Raw genomic sequence first — 18919 nt, 5'->3', positions numbered from 1 at the left:
AAAGTATTGACACCCCTGCAATTCTTCCAGAAAATGATTGCAAGCACAAACTCTTTGGTATTAATATCTTCATTTATTTTGCTTGCAATGAAAAAACACAAAAGAGAATGAAAAAAAAAGTCAAATCATTGATCATTTTACACAAAACTCCAAAAATGGGCTGGATAAAAGTATTGGCACCCTCAGTCTAATACTTGGTAGCACCACCTTTAGACAAAATAACTGCGAACAACCGCTTCCAGTAACCATCAATGAGTTTCTTACAATGCTCTGCTGCAATTTTAGACTATTCTTCTTTGGCAAACTGCTCCAGGTCCCTGAGATGTGAAGGGTGCCTTCTCCAAACCGCCATTTTGAGATCTCTCCACAGGTGTGCTATGGGATTCAGGTCTGGACTCATTGCTGGCCACTTTACAAGTCTCCAGTGCTTTCTCTCAAACCATTTTCTAGTGCTTTTTGAACTGTGTTTTGGGTCATTGTCCTGCTGGAAGACCCATGACCTCTGAGGGAGACCCAGCTTTCTCACACTGGGCCCTACATTATGCTGCAAAATTTGTTGGTAGTCTTCAGACTTCATAATGCCATGCACACGGTCAAGCAGTCCAGTGCCAGAGGCAGCAAAGCAACCCCAAAACATCAGGGAACCTCCGCCATGTTTGACTGTAGGGACTGTGTTCTTTTCTTTGAAGGCCTTTTTTTTCCTGTAAACTCTATGTTGATGCCTTTTCCCAAAAAAACCCTACTTTTGTCTCATCTGACCAGAGAACATTCTTCCAAAACATTTTTGGCTTTCTCAGGTAAGTTTTGGCAAACTCTAGCCTGGCTTTTTTATGTCTCTGGGTAAGAAGTGGGGTCTTCCTGGGTATCCTACCATACAGTCCCTTTTCATTCAGACGCCGACAGATAGTATGGGTTGACACTGTTGTACCCTCGGACTGCAGGGCAGCTTGAACTTGTTTGGATGTTAGTCTAGGTTCTTTATCCACCATCCGCACAATCTTGCATTGAAATCTCTCTTCAATTTTTCTTTTCCGTCCACATCTAGGGAGGTTAGCCACAGTGCCATGGGCTTTAAACTTCTTGATGACACTGCACACGGTAGACACAGGAACATTCAGGTCTTTAGAAATGGACTTGTAGCCTTGAGATTGCTCATGCTTCCTCACAATTTTGCTTCTCAAGTCCTCAGACAGTTCTTTGGTCTTCGTTCTTTTCTCCATGCTCAATGTGGTACACACAAGGACACAGGTTGAGTCAACTTTAATCCATTTCAACTGGCTGCAACTGTGATTTAGTTATTGCCACCACCTGTTAGGTGCCTCAGGTAAGTAACAGGTGCTGTTAATTACACATATAGAGAAGCATCACATGATTTTTCAAACAGTGCCAATACTTTTGTCCACCCCCTTTTTATGTTTGGTGTGGAATTATATCCAATTTGGCTTTTTGACAATTCTTTTTGTGGTTTTCCATTGAAGACAAATTAAATGAAGATAATAATACCAAATAATTTGTGATTGCAATCATTTTCTAGAAGAAAATGAGTATTGTCTGACAGAATTGCAGGGGTGTCAACACGTTTGGCCAACACTGTAAAACCCAATTATTCCAGTAACTTGTGGAGTGTGGAGATCTATGACACAGTTCTTTCTACAAAAAGCAGAACACACCATCTGAGTGGAAACTGATCAGAATCAGAATATACTACAATAAGTAACATTTCTAACAGTGAACTTTATTTTAAAGTGTCATCTGCATTATATTTGCTCTTTATTAACTTAGAGCCCTGTACCCCAATCTTTTGCAGACTCAGGGCATGCCTGGGAAAAAACCCAAACAAAACAAAACCAATTTTCTCAGAGCACCAATACTAAATAAATTTTACCAAGAAACGTAGGGGGCACAGATAACATTACATGAAGGCATGGGATCATCCTCCCAACCAGAATGTTGAGGACCCCTGACAGGTTTCCAAGGCATGCCTGTTGTGAATCACTGATTAACGGAATTATGTAATATACAACCCAAATTCCAAAAAAAAGATGGAAGTTGTGTTAAAAGTAAAGAGAACCAGAATGCAATTATTTGGAAATTGGAATAGAACATAGAATATATACTGTATATGAGAAGTTGAAAGTTAGACATTTTTCCATTTCATTTAAAAAATAAATATAAAATGGGGGCCACATGGTGGCTCAGTGGTTAGCACTGCAGCCCTGCAGCGCTGGAGTCCGGGTGCTCAAATCCCGCCAAGGGCAAAAAAAACATCTGCAAGGAGTTTGTATGTTTTCCCCGTGTTTGCATGGATTTCCATCCCATATTCCAAAAAAGACATACTGATAGGGAAAAATGTACATTGTGAGCTTTGTGTGGGGCTCACAATCTACATAAAAATAAATAAATAGAAATTGATAGGAGCACACGGCTTAAAAAAGTTGGGACAAAGCCACTTTTACCATTGTGTAGCATCTCCTTTTCTATTTACAACACTTTGAAAATCTCTAGAAAGTGATAGGACCAATTGCTTGAGTTTTGGGAGAGAAATGTAGAATGTTACCCATTCTTTTCAGATGTAGGATTCTAGTTACCGTATTTTACGGACTATAAGGCGCACTGGACTATAAGGTGCATTGCCCATGAGCGCCTTATAGTCCGTCTCGGTTCATATATAAGGCGCACCAGACTATAAGGCGCAGTCCGGTGTGCCTTATATGTTATTGAAAGTGTCGGCACGCAGACTTTGCCAGCGGCCGCTTAACCCCCCACGTGCCAGCCGCTTCTATTGGAAGCGCTCGGCAGGCGAGGAGTTAAAGGGGCTCTATCAGCAAAATCATGCTGATAGAGCCCAACCGTAAAAGTTATATTAAACTACCCCCCCCCGTTTTAAAATAAAACCCTGAAACAGAATGTGAAACTTACCGAACGGTGCAGGGTGGGCAGGCATTCAGGCCTCCTCTTCCTCCGATGTTCCGTCCTCCTCCTCCGGCGCTCGTGAACTGATAATGGCCTGGGCGCATGCGCAGTAGCCGTAGTAGAAGCATTATGATATTGCGCATGCGCCCAGGCCATTATCAGTTCGCGCCGGAGGAAGTGGTCAGGTCATCGGAGGAAGAGGAGGCCTGAATGCCCGCCCACCCTGCACCGTTCGGTAAGTTTCACATTCTGTTTCAGGGTTTTATTTTAAAACGGGGGGGGGGGGGGGGGGGTAGTTTAATATAACTTTTAAGGGTGCATTCACACTACGGAACGCCAGCGTGTATCACAGCCGTACACGCCGGCGTTACAGCAGGGCTGCCGGACACTTCCCATTCATTTCTATGGGAGCCGACATGCGAGCGCTCCCCATAGAAATGAATGGACTGCTTTTTTCCATTCATTTCTATGGGGAGCGCTCGCATGCCGGCTCCCATAGAAATGAATGGGAAGTGTCCGGCAGCCCTGCTGTAACGCCGGCGTGTACGTCTGTGATATACGCTGGCGTTCCGTAGTGTGAATGCACCCTTACGGTGCCTTTTATGTATGTATGGAAGCGGCACGCAGACTTTGCCGCCGCTTCCATCCATATATAAGGCGCACCGGACTATAAGGCGCACTTACGATTTCTGAGGAAATCGTAGGTTTTTATGTGCGCCTTATAGTCCGGAAAATACGGTACTCAGCAGCGCCTGATCATCTTTGTCAGATTTGATGTTTCCTAATGTGCCAAATATTTTTTATTGGTAAAAGGTCTGGATTGAGGACTGGCTAGTTCAGCACACAGACTCTTTTTCCCTGATACCATGCTGTTTTGATGAAAGAACTAAGGTATGTGGTTTACCATTGTCTTTCAGAAATATGCAAGGCTTTACCTGAAAGAGACTTTGTCTGGATAGGAGCATATGTTGTTCTAAAACTTCTATATACTATTCAGCATTGATGGTGCCTTTCAATATGTGTAAGCTGCTCATGCCATATGCACTAATGCAACTCTATGCCATCAGAGATGTTGGCTGCGCACTGACACAAGCTGAATGGTCCCTTTCTTCTTGAGTCTGCAGGGCACGGTGGTTTGGTTTCCATAAAGAATCTCACAATTTTACTTATCTGACCATAAAACAGTTTTACATTTTATCTGTGTTTCTGGAATGTGTTGATATATGTCTCTTTGAATGATACAGCTTTAACTTGCATTTGTCGATTACACAGAGAACTCTGTTCACAGACAATGATTCCTGGAAGAATTCCCAAGCCCATGCAGTGACTTGCATTACCAATTCATAAATATAAAAGCTAGCGCCAGTTTACCAGGTCCAAAAATGAGACACAGAGCACAGAACAACACCAGGGAAGTGGATATAAAAAAAACAGCCTGTTTTCCAGTGCTTGAATAAAATCTTAATGCTTAATTGTACACAGTGGTGTATTTAGAAATGGCGGGGCCCCATTGCGATCGTTTGACATGGCACCCCAACCGCCTGGTATTCTGAAAAGACCCCCGAGTATAATGATATGGTGGTTGTGGGGTTCAAGGGCCCGCAACCTCATTTACTGATCCCGGCTCCTACACCAGTAGCGGATGCCAACGGGCCCCTTAATGCCCCAGGCCCTGTGGCAGCTGCCACTGCTGCTACCCCGGGAGTTACGCCCGTGATTGTACAGTAGATACTTAATTGTACAGTAAAGAACATTACCAATCCATGCCTTTATTTAATCCAGTGCCATTGAAGAACATTTTTCTGAAATTGTGCCACAATTTTTAGGTGCAGTTTTTTCACAGATTGGTGAACCTCTGACAATCTTTGCTTGTGAGAGACTCTGCCTCTGCAACATGCTCTTTTTATACGTGTCATGTTGAGTTGAGTTAGTTGAAAATTGACCATTCATGTGGCTCATTAGTAACGTATTTTTCCAACCTCCTGTTAACCCTGTCCCAAATTTTAGAAATGTGTTGCTGCCATCAATTTCTAAATGAGTTTTTTTTTTTTTTTCAAATGAAATGGAAAATGCCGAACTTTGAACTTTTGGCATATGTTCTATTGTGAAAAAAATCAGATGACTAATCATTGCATTCTTGCTTTATTTACATTTTACACAGTGTCCCAACTTTTTTGAATTGGGGTTTTTAGATGCCTTTAAATTTTGCTGACATACCTTTCTTATACCCATGCTGTAGGCCCCTGTTTAGATCAAGAATGGTACAGTACACAGATTAATCCATAGAAATGCATGTCATGGAATCCAATAAAGACGATGTCAGTCATGTGATCAATGGTATTCAGTGATGGCTGTCCAGTATCTCATAGGTGAATTTAGTATATTGAAGAGAAAACACATATCATTTGTAACATCTCTGCCTGTTCGGGCCTCTGCACCACCCTCTGCTCGCGTGCTGCGGCGCAGGAGGCGTGTGCAGTTTGATAATCTGCTTAAAGTTTTTAGTCTCACTGTGTGAACTCAGCTCTAGTTCTGTGTTTGCATTTGCACCACACCCGTCTTCTGCCAATGTTGCCTCTGTCCATTAAGTGTTTGATTTTGTCTTGCCTGTGATTGACAGCTTTCCTTCCTATCAGGTTCAGGGCAGGTTCTTCCTCCCCTATTTAGTCTTGGCTCACAGTCACACTGGGGCCAGTTATTGCCTCTTGCTTGCTGGTTTATCTTGCTGTTTAATTACTTGTATTCTAATCCTTGACCTCTGGCTTCCCTACTGATATTCTTTTGGACTCTGATTTGGCACTGCATCGCTCTACTGTTACCGAACCCTGGCTAGCTGACCTCCCTTCGTTGTTGTTCGTCTTGTCTGCGTTTTGTGTTTCACGTATTGAGGGAGGGACTTTCTTCGTGGTTGTCACCTATTACCTAGGATAGGGTCTGGCAATAGGAAGGGGAAGTTGGGGGCTTCAGCTTAGGGCTCACTGTCCCTTGTGCCCCTTCCTCCAGGGTTCACCAGCAGCTTCTGGGGAATTATCATCTGGCTATTCCCTAACATCATTATGGTTGTGCAGAAGCAGCCCTCATAGTCTACTCACAATCTCCTCTCTCTGTGCTTTATTTTTGACAGTTTTTTTTATTTTACTTTTTTTAAGTGTCTAGTATAGGCAGTAATATCTTGATATACAAGTAAATTAAACCTACAGTTGATGGATGTTAGGTAACCTACTGCTGTATACTGAATGCAAAGACTCCTTTGATAATGATGGATGTGTGTACATGTATATGTGTGTCACATGACAGATGCCATATTGACTCCCACTCAGTTAAGTCATGGGTGCATTACAGAGGACTGATTGGTCCATGGGCTTTCCTATTTTAGAGTTTAGAGACTGGGGCTACCAACTGGTATAAGACCTGGTCAGAATTTAAAATGCATGTACACATTAAAAAACACAATTTGCTATTACTGAATATAAACAAATGAAATAAAAAAAAAGTTTATAAAGAAGGTAATCCTTTAAATCAAGGAATAATTTTGTTGTTCACTGAGCTAAATTTACTTATGTACTTTACTTGCAAATTACTGTATTTTGCAAAAACTGTTAAAAAAAAAAAAACATGCCAAAAAGGCATGGAAATGGTAAAGGAACCTGAAATGTTGTTTATACAGTTCTATCTGTAGGAATCATGGTATAGACCAGGCGAAGCTGAGCAAATTGCTAAATAATTTTGTAGGAAAGATTGAAAGTAACTTGCGTACTATTTGCTTTAGTCCAGTAGGTGGTCCTATTCATTATTGTACAGCTATATACTGAAGCATAAAAGCAGAATAGGTCAAACAATAACAATATTTCACAGTATTTGGAAAGTGACATACAATATTAGTCCTGTTTCTGTATTATCCCCGTAACCTGCAACCTTTATCTGAAAATTCAACATTTCAGTACTAAGTCAGTGTGTGACACGTATCATGAAATCATTCATTTCTATAATGAAACAAGTCAGATAACTAACATAACCAGTATGCTGACTAGATATCTAGAATTATTCTTATAACCATGCAAAAAATAATGCGCACAAAACAACCACCAAACTAAGACAACAAATAAGAGCATGCAACAGTGATGTAGATGAGTTAGTGTTTGATCTTGTAGAATTTCCTACAAAGACACAATTAATATGTTCCCTTCCTTACATTGGTATATTCTGTATGTTTAATCACTTTTACAATGATTTAACAATGCCATACTCTAGAGCAGCTGGACAAATCCCTGTCAAATGATATGCTTTCATGTTCCTACATCATCATGGTACAATTTATACTCATTTCATTTCAGCAGTATGCCATATTCCTGACATTTGTGTGGCTATTTTCATTTATTTCCCATAACAATGTACACAATAACTGCTAAACAGTGTCACAATAGTGTTGTAGTCATGTGCCTTCCAGTACTGCACTCCCTCATATGAATTTGTCCTATATTTGTCCTGCAGCTGTAAATGCTTGTTTCCCAGGAAGAGAAAGAAATCTAACAGTAAATTGGTAGAATAGTATTTAGGGTTTCCCCCCAGTTGTATCTGGAAGAATTTATAAAACATGGGCTTTCAAGTTCAGACTTCTTTTTTTGATGCTACTCTGCCATATATATTATATTTTAAGTCTAAACTAACCCCTTCCCAACAGTGGCATTGTTCGATTTTCAATTTTGACTTCCAGCCTTCCAAACCCCAAAACTTTTTTCTTCAAAGACCCATCTGAGGGCTTAATGTCTGCAGGACAAATTTTTCTTCATAATGGTACCATTTATTATTCTGTAAAATGTACTGGGATGCTGGAAAAAATTCAAATGGAGTGAAATTAGAGAAAAATTGTATTTGTGCGAATTTCTTAGGGGCTTCGTTTTTACAGCGTTCACTGTGCAGTCAAAATGACATGTCACCTGTATTCTATTTTTCTGTACGATTCCAGGGATCCCAAATTTATATAGTTTTATTTCTAATATAACACCTTCAGAAAAATCCAAAACTGCAAAAATTTTTTTCTTAATGTTGCCATATCCTTGTGAACTTTCAATTATTACTTCTTTTACATTATTATTATTATATATCTTTTATATTATTACTTTTTTTTTTCTTGCTATGGCGTTCACCGTACAGGAAAACTGTTTTTATAAGTTTGTAGACCGGGCGTTTTTCGGACACCTAATGTGTGTGTATTTCACAGTCATTTCTTACTTTCGTATGTATTCTTTGGTAGGGCGGGTTTGATTTTTTTCATTCTCCTTAAAGTTGAACCTAAGGGAGTCTGATCACTAATGTAATACATTACAATGCATTGCAAAATTCTGTCATTTGGCATTTTCAATAGGCTCCCAGCTGTCATGGCAACGGAACACTGGCCCCAGATCCCAATGCAGGTCCGAATGATCATACCAAAAATGGCAGTGCCATCGGGTAAAGGACGCCTCATTCAGGGGACTTAAATACTCGCAATCAGCATTGGCTCAGCTCCTGAGCAACCACCATATTTATATATGAGACATTGGGAAGGGGAATGTCAGTGGATGTTAGGAAAAGGTTAATAAAAGCTGTCTTCTTATGTTTGTTGTTTATTATTTACTTTAACTGATTAATGATGCAGCCAAGTTTGATATTTAAAGAGGTTGGACCAATCTGTATGGAGACCAGGGACTGTTTACATTTTTTTTATTTTAGGGCGGATTCACATCTGCGCCTGGTCTCCGCTTTTAGGTTTCCGTCTTCTGCCCGAGAAACTGGACAGGAGATGGAAACTGGCAGTCAGTTTTCAAACCCATTCATTTGAATGGGTTTGGAAAGTGTCCGCCCGTGAGCGTCTTCTGGTCTCCGCGGCAAAACTGTTTTTTTTTAACCGGACACAAAGTCGGACATAAAGGACTTTGTGTCCGATTAAGAAAAAAAACAGTTTTGCCGTGGAGTCCAGAAGATGCTCAAGGGCGCTCACGGGCGGACACTGACTGCCGGGTTTCCGTCTCTTGTCGGCAGAAGACGGAAACCCACAACGCGGAGATCGGGTGAAGATGTGAACATGTTATACTTTCAGACAGATAGTCATAACACGCAGATTAGTTTATAAATGTTAACCATTCAAAGCAATTTAGGAAGTTTGTTAACCCTTTAAGCCTTTCACAGAAATTTAAACAAAATGTGGTTGAAAGGGTTGAACAGCTTAAAGGGGCTCTATCAGCAAAATCATGCTGATAGAGCCCCACATATGCATGAATAGCCTTTAAAAAGGCTATTCAAGCACCGCTAAAGTTATATTAAACTACCCCCCCGTTTTAAAATAAAACCCTAAAAAAGAATGTTATCTACTTACGGATCGTGCACGCTGGGCGGACATTCAGGGTGCGCCGTCTTCTTCATCCACGCCTCCTCTTCCTGAGATGTCCTCCGGTCCCGTCCTCCTCCGGCGCTCGCGAACTGACACTGATAAAAAGAAATGGCCTGGGCACCTGCGCAGTAGCCGTAGTAGCAGCCGCATGCTACTGCGCATGCGCCCAGGCCATTATTTTATATCAGTGTCCGCTCGCGAGCGCCAGAGGAGGACGGGACCGGAGGACATCGGAGGAAGAAGAGGCATGGATGAAGAAGAAGACACACCCTTAATGCTCACCCACAGTGTACGATGTGTAAGTAGATAACATTCTTTTTTAGGGTTTTATTTTAAAACAGGGGGTAGTTTAATATAACTTTAGCGGTGCCTGAATAGCCTTTTTAAAGGCTATTCACGCATATGTGGGGCTCTATCAGCATGATTTTGCTGATAGAGCCCCTTTAATGAAGAAAATGCATTAGCACGTCAATACCACTAACATGCTAAACCACTGGTTAACATTTGTATGTAACGTGTTTTTTTGGCACAGGCCCGGAGCAGGAAATGCAATATGCTTTTGGAGGATGGATTTTGCAGGAATTGTTTTCAGGTGTAATGACACATTTGCCGAGCCCTTGAGGTACCAGAATAGTGAAAACCCCCATTAAATGATCGCTTGATGAATACTATATTCCTCAAGGAATTCATGAAGGGATATATTGAGCATTTTGATTCTAGAGATGTGTCATAAAATTTATTAACATTAAGTTGTGAAGATCAAAAAATATTTCCAAAGGTTATATACAAAGGTTAATATGAACATAAACTTGGCACCAAAATTTCTTCTGAATATGGAAATACCCATGTGTGGTGGTAAACTGCTGTATGAGCAGTACTCACTTGGGAAAGAGCGATACCTGGCTTTATGGTGGGAAGATTTGTCTGGAACAGTTTTCAAGTGTCATGTCTTATTTGTAAAGTCCCTAAAGTACCTGTACAATGGAGCCACCCTCCAAAAAGCAACCCCATATTGGAAACTATAGCCATCATAGAACTTATCTAGGGCAATGGTGAACACATTTCCCCCACAGGTTTTTCATAGAATATATTAACATTGGGTAATGAAAATGAAAACTTATAGTTTTTGAGATAAAATTTATCTGTAGTCCCAAATTTCCCCCTTTTCACGTGAGAGTAACAGAGAAAATGCACTCTAAATCTAATTCTGCAATTTCTTCAGAATATAAAAATACCCCATATGTGTAAATGGCAGGACTAAGAAGCGAATGAGTGCTATTTGTCTTTTAGGCCGATGCACCATGTGGCATAAACGCCATGGTTTGGCCGCGGTGGAAATGCCACAGCAAAAGCTGGATGGGATTCTAGCATATTTCATCCATACATTGAAGAAAAATATGCGAAATGGAAATGCTGCAAACAACAATCCATCACAATTGAAGTCAATGGGAGCCGGTCATTTCCTTTTTGTGCGAGCATTTTTTCCCACTCACTCCTGACTAGGCCCATTCATTTGGGCCTAATTCGGAGCGGAATGCCGTGACAAGATGCCGATGCATTGTATTCATCTGCATCTCCATCTGAACTTACCCTAAAAGCGGTTTTGGTGGTATTAGACTCCTGTTAAATAGACTAACCAGTTATAAATACAGTCATCTGCACTGTTGTATTGATATATGGCCAAACTTGATGGCTGAGAATAAAGCACAGACTAGAAACTGATTTTATTTTCTAACAAAAACAGGAATTCCAGTAGAGATTCAAGAAATATTTTCAGAATCTTTTTCATGACCCGTGGCTGTTCATTGATACCTTTTTTTCTAGATAAATAATATTTTTATTTTTTTTATTTTATAAAATTGTAAATCAATAGAAGAATAAATTATTGAAGCAGGTTCTGTGTTTTGTTTTGATACCTAACATGTATAGTCTCAATTAAATAAGGCAGCTATACTGAGCTTTTGCATGGCTGGTACTTTTTTTTCCTTCTTTTGTCATTTATTTCACAATTGTACTTGCTGCATACATTATTTTTATTACATAATATGTAATAATCTAAACTCATGAACGCATGAGTTCATAAAAACACCATAGGGAATATTCACACTATTTTTTTTTTTTCATTCTACAGTTTTAAACCCTTTGCAGATGGCCGTATTAATGGTCAGTGTGCTATCTGGGTTTTTCTTGTGGAGGCACACCTTTACACAAGCAGCACACGGATGACATCCGGCTTACGCTGTAATTAGGGTATCTATAAAAAAAAACCTGCAGTGACATCGGTCACTAAGCTCTGACACTTACGTCCTCTTTTCCCTACATATACTCATGGAGTAATTCATTGTAACTTAGAAATGAGAAGGCATTTCCAAATCAGACACCCAAACTGCTCCTGCTAGACTGCATTAAACCTGAACCATAACTTTACAATGGTGGGGATTTTAAATTTTTAAATCATAGGACCAGGCATAAATTTTCAAGAGGAAAAAGGGATTTATTCAGGTGAGCCTGACCTGTCTGGCTGTGTTGCTGATATATGTTTCACCCTGGTGACAGATTTCCTTTCAGGTGTTCTGGAACACTGTACAAAGAAGGCCTGCCAAAGTTAGCAATTTTTAGGCACAAAACAGTTGGTAGTGGGATACAAATATTAATTTCAGAGCTTCTACATTTATATATAGGCTCATAAGATGTAAAAAAAAAAAAAAAAGAGTAAAAAGCAAAGTAGGTATGAATAGAACTCTTAGGAGAGACACTAAGGGGGAGGTGCCAGAATTCTCATAATTTGTGCCACAAATCTGTCTAGTATGCCTTGAGCCACATTCATCAAGTGTTATAGACACATTTACGACTTGTATGAAAAGAGAATGGGTTTGACCTACTCATTTTTTGCCCTAATCTAAGCCAACTAACAAGTGGTGTAAAGTTAGACTAGACAGATTTATAAGAGCATTAGACACTTTGGTAAATCTGGCACAGTTTAGTGCTTTCTTAAACTTAGACTCTCATTGACTTTAATGGGTTCTGTTTAACGTGCGTAACACATTGAAGTCAATGGGAGGTTTTTTTTTATCAGCGCTGGTTCTGCCGCGAGCTATCGTGGAAGAATCAGCGCCGCGTTACTCCGTGTGAATGCCCCCTTAATATGCTTGTGATAGTCAATCAATCTGCGTTGACAGAATAAGCAGGACTTAAAAAAGAACCTTTCATGTCTTCATCAATGTGCAGTATTTTATACCGCTAGTAAAGACAACAGTGCAGTATGTGCCCAAGTGCTGGTGATATTGGTGCTGCTAATTTGGACACTGAGCTGTAAGGAACACCCCCACTAACAGTACAAGACTATTTAAAGAGTATAGTCAGGGGGAGGGTCGTTCCTTACAGCCTAGCAATGATGCCCTTCTGACAGTGGGACATATGGGTGCTAAAATTAACTTTACCGATATCTCCAGCACCAGAGCACATGCGGGATAGCCAATCGGAAAGCTGACCAGGAAATCAGCCCACTGTAGGCCTCTTAGTGGTATACAATACCGCACACTGATGAGGACATGAAAAGGCCTCTTTAAATTCTCTCTCTTAGGAGTACTGCAAAAATTAACTCATATTTTTATTTACATATCCTGCTCCAAGTCATATATACCTGTGCTGAGCTACTTTGTTATAGCCAGGTTTGCCACTTTTCATAAATGAATAGTACAGGTGAATATAAGATTCTTTTTCCTTCTCCAGGATCAACCTGCGAACAGGCTATATGTTTTATAATTGGTACACTTTAAAGGGATTGTCCAAAAATTTTTAATCTCTAGCCTATTCTTCAAATAGGCCAGAAATATTTAATTGGTGGCAGCGGACATCCCCCCACATGGATGAACTCTTTGAAATGCCCCACTTCCAATCAACGGGCATTGAACATGGTATAATGGATTTGTTGTATGCTTATGAGACATGCTGACAGGATGTGTTTTGTTTTTTGTTTGTGACTATATCCTATATTCCATGCCATAAGTCAAGATTTTACTTTTTGGGATCTTGGTATGGGATATCATTCCTAGAGATTGTTTTAATTTTTCGCATTCACGTTTTCCTATCAGTTAGGCAGAGACATTTTCTAACAGGGTGAGCTTCCGTTTGGGGTCATAGCTACCTAGGGCTGTGGCTACGAAGTTAAAAATTTAGGGACTAGTAGATGTTTAGATAGAGCATACCAAGGCAAGTAACTAGCCCCCTTGTTGATTTTAGCTATCTGCCTGAACTACATTCTCCCGTCATGGTGTGGATAGGACCTCTTCAGAAACCATGTCACCACTGACTTTGGAGACCTTATTACATATGAAAAGAATCTTGACTGCAGCACCATGATGGTAAAACACTTCGGTTCTTGTTCCGTATTCAAAAGGTAGACTTCCGAGCCAATTATTGATTTTTTCGATGTTGCTCCAATTTTGTGCATTATTTACTTAATTGATATTTTTATAGCACGAGCATTAAAAGTTATTGTTTTAACACTTATCACCCTTTTCAATTAGTTTTGGCTAGTTTTGGCGGATCATTCTTCTGTTTGCTTTGTATAATTAGTTCTGATTAATTTTTTATTAGTACAATACCAATATATAAACTGTTTAAGACCTACAAACAAGCTTGAATCTGTCTATTTATATTAAGAAGGTGAAGGGTTTATCTAATTAATAAAGTTAATTCTTTGCAAAATACTATCTGAACAAGTTGTCTGCTTGTGAACTATAGGTACATCCCAAATCATAATTTGTGCTTCTAAGAACAAAAGTGACTGTATGGATATCTCTAATGTAACACACAGTAGGATTTTGTTTATTACATATGAATGTGATTTTGCACGTGCTGAAATATATGTAAGGCCCCACAATGGATACACAATGTATACTGAGCTCCAAAACAGCAGTGGCATGGACAATGTTGTAAAAGAATATGATATGGCGATAAGTGTGCACTTCTTATATAATTATACTCATATGATTATATGATCATAATTAATGTAATTACTCTTAACAGAAAAAGATCTTATTAATTAGAAAATAAAAAATGAACTGTCCAACTAATAGGTTATCTGGAAAAAAATTAAGAATTCACAGGATTAATCCAGTTTTGACATGTGTTAGGGGATAAATGTCTGATCACATGGAACATGGATTACATGGAGCACTTGGGGAAGTTGCAAGACACATTGTCTTGATCACCAAAGACTCCAGTGGTCAAGTCTTCATCAATCAGAGACTTACTCCTTATTGTTTAAACGGGGTATTTGTGAATAGTGTGACAAGCTCTTTAAGTTATTGTCAAAGAAACAGCTAGGAAGATTTGGAAACAGCAAAAAACTAAGCTGCTTCTGTTCCTCCCTAAGCAGAAAAGTGATATGTAGTAGCAGTGCAAATGCTTTGCCACAACTTTACTATGATTTCAAAGCAATTGTTGATAAAATGTAATTTTTGAACAGTCACAACTTTAACGATCTTCAAAACTCTTCATTATTGTGAAACCACCACTTTGTAGATCCATAGGAAGGTTTATGTTAAGGCCAAATCTTTAATTACGGTACCTGCTGACTGCCTGTTGTCTATATATGTGTGGGTGCCTGCTGTTTATTTTTGCAGTGATGTATGGGCACATCCTTGCAGATCAGCCGCAGGTCATTTTTCAAAAACGGGGAGCCAGTTGTCAATGGCAACTGGACTCCTCAAAGAGAAAGCAGGGACGATATATTATGATATTGCTTCCTCCCGGCCTGGCAGTCATGAGGGCAACTGCAGGAGCTGCTGAGTCTTAAAGGACCAGCATCAGCAATTCAAGCAGGCTGCCTTCTTCCTATAACTGGGCTAATTTATTAACCCTAGTTACAGCCAAAATTAGCAAAAGAAATAACAGGTCCCCAAAGGTGTATTATGCCTTTATGGAGATCCAATATGTACATGAAAATTTAAAATACAGAAAAAGTGTTGTTTTTTTTTTAAAAATAAAATAAAATTTTATTAGCACTTTATCAAAGACAAAAGACCTGAAAAAAGTGTGAAAAACAGACATTTTCCATCTATTTATTATTTTCCCAAATATTAAGAAAATAGAAAAAAAAACATGTTCAAACAAATCATGGTCATGAACCATGGAAAATGAGCTGGACATGAAGTGGTTAAAGGGGTATTTCCATATTAAACATTTTTGGCAAATCCAAAGGATCGCCATAAATGTCTGAGAAATATTGGTCCAACCTCTCAAAAACCACACCTAGCTCTAGAATAAAAATCCCTCAAGCTAAGTGAAAAAGTGATCATGCATGGGATTATTCTATGGCTTGGCTGTTTTTTAAACTCCCATAAAGCAAAAAAAAAAAAAAAAAGGAGTCAGTCTTTCACGTTCTGTGTTCACAGTGGTCATCACACTGTTTGGGATGGATTGTCAGTGATGGAACGCCATCTACTAAACATTTATAAAGTATGAATAATTGTAAAAGAGATGTAGTCTGGACAGTAGGTGATGTTTTACATTTTCTCCAGATTTACACTTAAAACGTTTATGTTAGTAGGCTATATGGCCTTCCAACTATGATATGTTTGTATAAGACATGTTTTTTGAGGTTCAAAAGAGAATTTGTTAAAAATGTAATAAACTGTTGAATACTGTTCAAATCTGCAAGCTTTGTAGCTAGGGTAGCTATGGTTCCGAATTGGTGATTTGTCTGTTCAAGTGAAGCACAGATAAACTGTTCCAGAAGAAATAAGCACATATAAAGGTTCTGTATTCTATAACAATTATATAAATATTCTATATTTATATATTATGCAAAACATATATTGAATGTTAGAAAGGAGCTTTGCCATTATAATATTTCACAGACAATCATAAAAATTTTGAAGAGATAGCAAATTTTCTTTTACTGTATTTTTGTAATATCTTGTCAGTGCTGATGTCACAGCTGTTTTGGAAGCATACAGTTTACATTCTGTTAGTGGCCAACTGTTTTATATGAAGCCACATATTCACTACACTTGTAGCATGCCATGACGCATCACTTTTTTCGGCCTTTAAAGAAAGAACTATGTCAGGCCTTACCAGTGTGGCTTCTTTTGTGTACCATGAGCACATTGGGGCCGATGCATATTATCCCACAGATATCACATTTTAGTTTTCCGTTAGGAAGTCGAATACCTCCAACTCCTGTTAAGGCTTTGGTGCCTTGTCCGTTCAGTGAGCCATTCATTTTCTCCCCAGCAGCATCTATCATTCGTAAATCTTCTGCACATTCTTCTCCGTTCATTTCACAGGCACGTCCATTCTCCTCATCACTGTGAGTCTCTACTTTTATGTTGCCAGCTAAAAAGGACAGAGAAATTGTAGAATTGAACTCAGTACCACAGAATAGCTTTGCGAACTGATATATGATTAAATGCAAGTATAAATTTAGGCCCTGAAGACTCACCTATTCAGGAAGACCTACAATCTCCAATAATGCTACTGCCACCACACCACTATCTGAACAGTCTCCCCCTCTCACCTACTATCTCTATCCCTCTTCCCTCACAGATTGTAAGCCCTTGGTGGCAGGGTCCTCTACCTCACTGTGCTAGTCGGTCATTGTTAGTATTATATTTGTATATTTTGTGTACTGTATATAAACCCTCAAATGTAAAGCACCATGGAATTAATGGTGCTATATAAATAAACAATGATGATAATAATAATAATATTTAGCTTCATTATGTACAATTAAATTACTATTAAGAAAATTTGTGAAATAAAACATAGATTTCCACTTTAATGCAATTTCCCATAAATCATTCCAAAATTGGTATTTCATTAATGCAATTGTTGTATTTCAACGTTTATTTCAGTATAATGAATATATTTAAAGTTGGTTAACAGGCTGATACATAATACAAATTCCCAACTACAAAAGTAACAAGAGAGTTTAACATTATATCACAAAATAAGTTTTATATGTGGTTATGCTTAAGGTTTACACTGAAACTTCCTCAGAAATGACACACCTTACATCACCAATGCAACAACCAACTATAGTTTAGTCACATGATTATTCTGAGACCCAAAGTGTATGAACCTCTTGGAAAATTCACAACTTGAAGACAAAAATACTATCGATGAATTCGATGACAAGGTTAATAAAAGTACCACTCATGGAATGTATACAAGATGAGGAGGGAACTCCTTGTAGAGTAGCAAATAAAAGGTTGCTAAAAATAAATACTCATCTAACATATTGTCTATTGTGGGAAACGTATTGTTCTAATTTTCCTCTAGAACAATAGGGCAGCAAAGTTCTAAAGTTTAGCCATACCCCTTCCTTTCACCCACATCCTTTCAAATCCCTGGCTTGAACTTGATAGACATATATCCTTATTGTAATTGTGCTGCAGTCTTTAAGATTCTTCTAAGTCTTCTAAGATTACTGTAGTTCTGAAAGATCTATATTCTAACACAAAAATAATTCCTAATATAATGGTAAAGCTAGACTTGGCCAAGCATGTGTGTGTTTTTAACTGGGAGATGTGTATAAACCGTTGCCAGGCCCCAACATACCAGACACTTCTTCACCCTCTACACTTAGGGGGCAGTCAGAATACCTTCATACACATGAGATAGTTTTCTCTTCCAGCCACAGCTGACAGGTTCGGAAGGTATTCATCTAATTTTTTATGGGTACCTTTACCTTGTACGGTTTAGCTTTGCATACAGGTTTAGAGACCAAAATGTCATAGAGATTGTTGTTTAGGGCTGTGGGACAAAGGACTCACCTTTTTCAGTCAGGTGAGAGCTATGGTGTGATTTAGTTTCAATAGTTAAAGTTGTGTCATGACAAAATACAACAATGCTACAATACCTTCTGGATGACACTTACATGAACAGACATATTTTTATACTGCATGCAAAAGACAGAGTAAGATACCAAACACAATATGATAATGGTAATGCATACATAATAATATCAAATTATATTGAAAAGAGACAAATGTATGTCAGAGCATGCAAAACATTACCACAAAGTAAGACATTTACCGTGCAGTAAATATTACATGCTTACAGAACGCTAACCATGCCACAATACAGTAGAAATATACTTACGGGAAAATGTTTTGAAAATGATAGCGTGTAAATCCCTAAACCGCTCAGCCTCACGTATAGCTGCAATAAAGAAGGCAAACAGGATGCTAGGTTGAACACGCCACTGTCACTACTCCATTGAAGTGGTCATACTGTTTGTCATAGTTAGTTTGTACGCTTGTAAGACAGATCTGCTTTTTCTAATATATCATATTCATCTCATATGTATCTTATGATATCAGGAATCAGTATTTACAATTCTTTTCTTTACCTTAGGTACATATCTCAGCTAGGAAACCAGGGAAACAAATAGAATCAGTCTTTTGTAATAACATGAAACCAATGCGCCTTACTTTTCTTTTAAGCTATGTTCACATCTGCATCAGAGTCTCCATTGGGGGAATCACTCGCAGTGCCCCCCTGAAATTAGTGGGAAAAAAAGTCCTGCACAAATGAGTTTTTCCTCTGACGCTTTCAGTTTAAAAACAACATAGACCCAACAGACCTCATTATAATCAATGTGGTCCATAGGGCTTTCCATGTGTC

General features: G+C 38.8%; 1 protein-coding gene across 3 annotated transcripts in view; it reads right to left on the bottom strand.

The window, feature by feature from the left end:
- The window catches only part of IKZF1 (IKAROS family zinc finger 1), a 120657-nt gene that overhangs the window by 19677 nt on the left and 82061 nt on the right, over window positions 1-18919 (bottom strand). For 2 of the 3 annotated variants that reach the window (XM_075271060.1, XM_075271061.1), the window contains exon 4: window positions 16463-16627. In XM_075271060.1, coding sequence (XP_075127161.1) covers window positions 16463-16627 — 165 coding nt within the window. Of the gene's footprint in view, window positions 1-16462; window positions 16628-18394; window positions 18455-18919 lie in introns of all 3 variants that reach the window. The other variant, XM_075271059.1, reaches the window with a different exon arrangement.

Source organism: Leptodactylus fuscus, chromosome 4 (assembly GCF_031893055.1).
Source record: "Leptodactylus fuscus isolate aLepFus1 chromosome 4, aLepFus1.hap2, whole genome shotgun sequence".
NCBI lineage: Eukaryota > Metazoa > Chordata > Amphibia > Anura > Leptodactylidae > Leptodactylus > Leptodactylus fuscus.
Note: the sequence above shows the minus strand (reverse complement) of the source record. Positions and strands in the feature narration are given on the sequence as shown.